A 7,214-nucleotide genomic window follows, 5' to 3' on the forward strand; every position below is an offset into this window, starting at 1 on the left:
TCCTGGACCTCTTCGTAAAACTTCATTTCTTTGTAATCCATTATACTTTGAACGAATGCTCTAAACTTCGTGCACTTCTAGATCTCATACCCCTCTTCGCAATGGAACTCGCAATAATTTCTCGTCTCTTTGCATCTCCCTTCTAAACCCGAACTGATTATCCCCCTTTCCACCATTTTCCTCCAGACCCATTTAAGAGGGGTTCTTACTTCTGCGATTTCTGCCTTGGATTTTCTTTCCATGTTTCCACTTATCATGTTTACCCCTTTATCAGCATGGCTAGGCAATGGATTTTCCGCACTGGATGAATCATCAATCTTGACAACACCCATACTGAATTGCTTTTCAACTAGCCTTTTGAAGGCTGTGTAATTCTCTATTGAATGCCCCGTAATCCCCGCATGATAGTTGCATTGTGCATTAGTGTCATACCATTTGGGGTACGAAGGTTGTAAGGGCTTTAAGTAGAAAGGGGAGACAATATGTGTATCAAACAAGCTTTTATACAACTCCCTATATGGTACCGAAATTGGCTTATACTGAGGCTTTTTCGTATTTTGTCTTGTGCCGAATTCCTACTTTGATGAACCTTGTTGATTAGTAGCCACATTTTCTGGTTGGTTCACCATGATCGATTTTGAGTAACCCTTGTTATAGGTGCTCATGTTGTTTACCTCATTTTCCTTTTTCTTCGGGTTCGACCTTCGGTTACTTTCTCCATCCTCAATCTTCCTACTTTTTATGGCGTTTTCAATCATTTCTCCGTTCATAACTATGTCAGAGAAGCTTTTCGTGGCACTTCCCAACATATGAGTGATAAACGGTGCCTTCAATGTGTTAATGAAGAGTATTGTCATCTCTCTTTCTTGCAGTGGTGGCTGGACCTGAACAGCAACCTCCCTCCATCTTTGTGCGTATTGCCTAAAACTTTCGTTGGGCTTTTTCTCCATATTTTGTAGAGTAATCCTATCAGGGACCATATTGGCTACATGACTGTATTGCTTCATAAATGTTTGTGCTAAGTCTTTCCATGAACTAATCTTGGTACGACTTAATTAATTGTACCACTTAGATGCTGCCCCTGTAAGGCTATCTTAAAAGCAATGTATAAGCAGTTGGTCATTGTTAACGTATCCAGTCATACGCCTACAAAACATGGTAATATGAGCTTCCGGACAACTGGTCCCATTGTATTTCTCAAATTCTGGCATTTTGAATTTATGGGGAAGTACCAAATCCGGGACCAAACTTAAGTCTTTAGCATCAATCCCCTGATAATTCTCAATACTTTCCATTGCCCTGAATTTTTCTTCGAGCCATTTACATATTTTCTCTAGCTGTTTTGGCAATTCTTCTTTTGTTTTCTCTTTCTCAACCACTTCGTCGAAATCGGGGACAATGGGATTGGTAGGGTTCTCTCCGGGGCTAGAACCTAATCCAGTTTGGAAGTTCATTGGTATTGAAGTGCCAACCTGAAACTGCTGAGGCCTAATTGTAATAGAAGACCTGCGTGGGTGTATATCAGCTTGGGGCTGTACATGTGGAGGAGTAAAGCCTAGAGGGTATAGGGGTCTATCATTATCTCCTTCTTCAACATTAATTATGGGGTCCTTTCCTTTGTCATTTCCCACAGCTAACAGTTGTGTTAGCTGAGTCATCATGCTTCTTTGGGACTCCGCCATCTTTTTTACTAAATCTTGCTGAATTTTTTCAGCCACTCTTGCATTTGGTCTTGCATATCTTTTTAGAGCTGTTCAAGCTTTTCTAATCTTTGATCCATGTTCTTTGATTTCGCCCGAGTATCATAGGGGTGTTGATTTTTCAGGTTAACTGAAATAATTTTATTCAATTAGGGTCTTTTAATGGTCGTTAATGCATATGATACGATGCAATGCATAAAATGAATGCAAAAAAGGCGTCAATCCTAATTCAATTTCATTTTTGAAAACTTTACTAGAAATCAAACTTCTTTACATAAGATGGATTACATATACGGCTTAGCCCTAATGTTCAAAAATCTAATCTTCTTATGTAACGAGGCTAACTCCTGTCCCCAACTCGATTCCAACCCATACTTCACGCTCAACGTATCAACTTGTACTGCCAAAGTCTGCAAGTGATCAGCTACCTCTCGGATCTGAGCCAGGGCTTCTCCCATTACATGATCTCTATTTCTGACTTGGTTCTACAAGTGGTGCAGCTGTTCAATCTGACGATCTTCATTAGCTTCTAAGTACTCGATCCGGATCTCACAATTTTGTAGTGTCGTTTCTAACTCTTCATCTTTTCTTTTATTTCTTCGATCTTGCTTAAGCTTGTTTTCAATTCTATCACAGAATTCTGATTTCAATGTCGATGGAGAGATCCTTCTAACTTGGTCACTCTATTCTCTAGTTCGCCTTTTTCCTTTTGGTTTTCTAACAAACTCTTCTTTAGAGCCTTATTTTGTGTCTGGACCTCTTGGAACTTCTTTTCCTAGCTATCGGCCTTGTTCTTTTCTTCTCAAATCTCTTCGCACCACTGCTCTGAAGTTTTTCCCAACTCGGCAGTTCTCATCGATAAGCGGAGCTTCTTGTAATCTACCTTCAAGCTATCTAGATCTTCTTCGGCCTTAACTTTCCCTTTTCTTAACTTTTCTACCTCGAGCTTCTGAACATCCGCATCTAATCTCAAGTTCATCTTTTCTTCTTCCATTTGCTCTATCTTCCTTTCTAATTCTACATTTCTCTTTTCAAAATCCTGCTTTATGATTTCTAGTTCAGAAGGGATAACTTCCAAATGTTCCTCTATCGACTGACTGTTTTCATGACTCGGCTCGGGGATATTGTCATTGATTTTTCTAACCCACCATTCATTATATTCGAGAGTTGTCATTGGTCCCACAGCCAATGTCTTCATCCGACGAGTCTGGTTCTACGCATTGGACGTCTCTCGAATATTCCTTTTGTTACCATCACCCCCGTACGAGAATTCACACTCAGCTAGTCCGTGAGTTGCGGGTATAAACTGTCTTGACCTATACTACCTCAGCACTAGCAATAGGGCATAACCAACAGCTCTCCAAATTCCCAGCAAGGGAACCCAGTCAAAGTCACCGTATCGATACAAAATCTCATCTGGAAGCAACCACGGGGCTCTCCATTCGATGTCCTCTTCACGCAGATTCTGTAGAATTGCCATCCACTTTTCTTTCGAGATGCCATCTCTCCTTAGTGTAGCTACTATCTCTTTCAGTGGTGAATAATTTTAAGAGAAAACCTGATACAAAACCTTATCAACTCTCCAGAAGTGACTGTGGAACAATGCAAGTAAAAGCTGCGCACATCCGACAAATCTACCTTCACCCGCTCTCCGGCAGGCATTTAGCGACCTGAATGTCTTTGCCAAAATCGTTGGGACTGGTGTAACCCTCTTATCAAGTCGGTCGAACAAGTCAGTGACTACCTCATCAATATGTCCCAAAGCCTTAGGGAATATAACTAAGCCGTATATGCTTAAAGCAAAAACATCTACCCTCTTCTTCACATCTGGGTATGCAAGAATTATATCTTTCAAAATCTTCCAAGAAACGCACTTGCTATCCTCTTTCTGTTGGATTCGAGCTGTAACCCACTGCTCGCTCATCTCGGTTATGTTCATCGGCCTCTTTTTTAAGAAGGTCGGTGCATTTATAGCTCTCGAGTAGACTCTATCGACTTAAATTTTTGAGCATCTTAGTAAAGCCATGTATTCTTCTACCGTAGGTACCAAGTCAACTTTTCTGAACGTGAAACAACTATAGGCAGGGTTCCAGAACTGTACGAGAGCCCGAAACAGACGCTTGTCTACCTTTATATCTACCAGATACAACAAATCCCCGTAATTAGAATAGAATAGCTGTCTAACCTCCTCTTTCCATTGATCCCAGATTTCCTTCAATTCTTGCAAACTGTTCTGAGTTACACTAACACGGGTAAAGTCCCACAATTCTGATACATATCCTTCAGCCAAACTATCACCTTTATTGTGTTGTGTCGTTTCTGACCAAGCTCGGACATCCGCATTGTCTTCCACCTTATCAAGAAACCTCTTTTCCAAGACAAGCTTTCTATATAGCAACCGAATATGAACTAACTCCTTTTAATAGTGAAGTTTCATGTAGTTGAAATGTCATGCATTCAAAGTAAAATACAGAAAGTCAGTATCAGGTATAAACATACAATCCAAGACAATATAGCAACAATAAAACACATATTCGGGTATCTAACAATGTTAATGTGTAGTTCTACCTAGGGTGAGTTCCTAAGGTTCACTACATGCAGCTTGGCTTCTAGGGCAAGGGTACCCGAACTGGTAGATTCCTCGATCCTCACCCATTATAGGCTCATATAGACCGAGTTCAGTTCAAGGGAATACATTTCCCTATGGCTATGCGGAGATAAAAACCTCAAGAAGACATAGGTACGGATATATCCCGGAAGCGATTCACTATCCCATGCGGAGGTGAAAACCTCACGAAGGCGTAGTTTCTCACTTCCACTTAAAAGGGTGTGACCAGCGGTCATGCAATGCAATGTGCAGAAAGATACCAAAACTTAAACTAACATATCAATTAAGAATCACGATGATAAAAATAGGATGAAATGCAGTAAAAGGATCGTATATTCTAACCAAATTTAAATTTTTGGCAAAAAGACACAAATTAATCAACTCGTGGCTTAACTCTCTTATTTTATCATCCTCAGTGGAGTCGCCAAGCTGTTGACACCATTTTTGTAAAACAGGGTCAACTTGGATTTAAAAAAAAAAAGAATACGGGAGTCGCCACCAATCTTTTTTTAATGAGGTGTGATCGGGTCACCTCAAAAAGTAGTTGTTTTTAATAAATGATTTGATTTTACTAAAACAACAAATTTCGTCCACGAAATTCAGAAAAATGGGTTCGGGAGTTGGTTACGTACGAGGAAGGATTAGCACCCTCGTAACGCCAAAAATTGGTACCTAGTTGATTAATTAACGTCTTAGTGTCGAAGATTGAAAACTTTAAAGAGATTTAAAATATGATCGTTTATTGAAATGTTGAAAATTTTCGAGAAAAGGGGCATATTTTACGTTAATCGAGAAAGAGAATTATATCTAGTAAGTTAGGACACAATGTCTTGAATTCCCGATGCGCGAATGAATGCCAAAATTTACTTATTTAAAATATTTAGCTATCTCGAGTTTAAAAATGGATCATGCCCAGTAAGTTAGGACACGATCTTTTCTTAATTCCCGAGATCATTTAAAACTTGGGTTTGAAAAGATTTGTGTATTTAGATTTATTGTGAAAATCGAAATCCAGTAAGTTAGGGTACGGCCTTCTCGAATCTAAACACGAGATTTTACTTATTCGAAAATCATAATTTATGCCTTGAATAAAATCACTAAATAGTAAAAATAAAACACGATGTTAAAACTCGTAACAAAACAATATTGAATTCGATAATGTAAGCATAAATAATACGAGCAATAGCAACGAAAATAAGATAAATAAAATGGACAAATTAATAGCATACAAAATAAATATATAAACAAATAAAGTTAAAGCATTCTTTTAAAATAATAACAAAAATGTAAATAAGTAAAGAAAATGAATAAAATATAAAAATATAAAAGGATGTATATATTTGTATATATATATATGCATATAAAAATTATAAAATAATATATATAAGTATGTATACATATATTTGTGAAAATAGAAACATAAATATAGATATATGTAGATATGTATATAAGTTATAAAATATAAAAATATATAAGTATGTATACATATATATAAGTAAATTATGAAAATATGTACGTGTATAAATATATATATTATAGAAATGTATATATATAACAAAGTTTGAGATTAAAAAGATAAAAATGAATAAATAATAATAATAGTAATAATAATCAATAATAATAATACAAGATTAATGGTATAATATAATAGTAGTAATAGTTAATTTAATAATAAAGTAGATGAAATAACAAAAGGAGGATTAAATTAAAAAAAACAAATCCTAGGGGCGAAATCAAAAAGTGAAAAACAAAGAAATAGATTAAATCTTGACGCGCGTGAAAGGAGGGGGACCAAAAAGGTAATTTACCAAGTCCCCCCAAACGCAGCGCTGAAATGGACTAAAATGGAACAAAAATAAAATTATGCGGCTACATTAAAATAAAAGAAAAGAAAGAAAAAAAAGGCCAAATTGCAACACCTTGCAAAATCAAAGGGACTGTACGCGCAAATACCCCTTTTTAAGAAAGCACGTGGATCCTCCCCCAGGGTCGGGTCACAGCGCGGGTCAGGGCCAAAACGGCGTCGTTTTGGCACCTGAACCCTAGTTTCAAAATGGAGCCGTTTTTTGGGGATATTTAAGCCCAAAAATTTTGAAAATTCTCATTTCAGCAGTCTTCCCTAAAAAAAATAAAAAAACCTCCCCTTTTCTCTCAAACATCCAACCTTTAGGCCACCATAGCGCTGCCATAGCGCCACAGTGAACGGTGGCTGACGTTGTGCAAGAGGGCATTTCAGCCCCTCGGTTTAAGACCCGATCGAGGGCTAGATTTGTTTGGCCCAAAGGCCGAGAGAAATGACTCTTAAACTCAATCTTTATAGCCGATTTCGACGATGAGCAAACTCCCGACGGCACAACTGAAAGGTGTTTCAGGTAAAATCTTCCCTACATCCTTTTCTAGTTGTTTTTGTTTATAAAAATAAGGAGGAAAAATAGAAAAAACAGAAATATAAAAACGAAAATAGATCTTAAACTGAAGAAAAACAAAAAATCACCTTAAATGCTCTTTGCTTTTTTTATTTTCTGGGAGTGTTCGTAAAAAAAAAAGGAAAGTGCAACCCCTTTTGATGAATACATTCAGCTTTCTGTAGCCTAAATTACATGTTATTTTTGCTATTTTTCTTGCGTCTCTATTGTTTGCGTGTCTTGCAGGTGACGGCGTAAGTGGGGGACGGCGACGTGACTGTGGTAGACGCGCGGCAGTGGTGGCTGGAAAGTCAAGGGTCAGAAGACCGTAGGTGCGGCGCACCTAGGGTTAGAGTGGCTGCTTTGTTTTTTTTTCTGAAAATGGGCTAAGGTATTTTAGGTATTTGGCTGTATTTGTGTTTTGGGTATTGGCTATTGGGCTGGGCTTGGGTTAGTAATTGTTTAGGTTTGTTGTTTGGGTTGTGGTGTATTGGGTTTTTG

At 37.8% G+C, this 7,214-nt stretch overlaps 1 protein-coding gene across 1 annotated transcript; it reads right to left on the minus strand.

Moving 5' to 3' along the window:
* Positions 1 to 1,094: 1,094 nt before the first annotated feature.
* Positions 1,095 to 1,682, minus strand: LOC107892749 (uncharacterized). Its single transcript, XM_016817802.1, has one exon. It carries the CDS (start codon positions 1,680 to 1,682, stop codon positions 1,095 to 1,097), a length of 588 nt encoding a protein of 195 aa, XP_016673291.1.
* Positions 1,683 to 7,214: the final 5,532 nt, after the last annotated feature.

Source organism: Gossypium hirsutum, chromosome D09 (assembly GCF_007990345.1).
Source record: "Gossypium hirsutum isolate 1008001.06 chromosome D09, Gossypium_hirsutum_v2.1, whole genome shotgun sequence".
NCBI lineage: Eukaryota > Viridiplantae > Streptophyta > Magnoliopsida > Malvales > Malvaceae > Gossypium > Gossypium hirsutum.

What these genes read in the sequence shown, in the direction of transcription:
- LOC107892749 (XM_016817802.1), bottom strand. Translation starts at nt 1,682, where the DNA reads ATGGCGGAGTCCCAAAGAAGCATGATGACTCAGCTAACACAACTGTTA.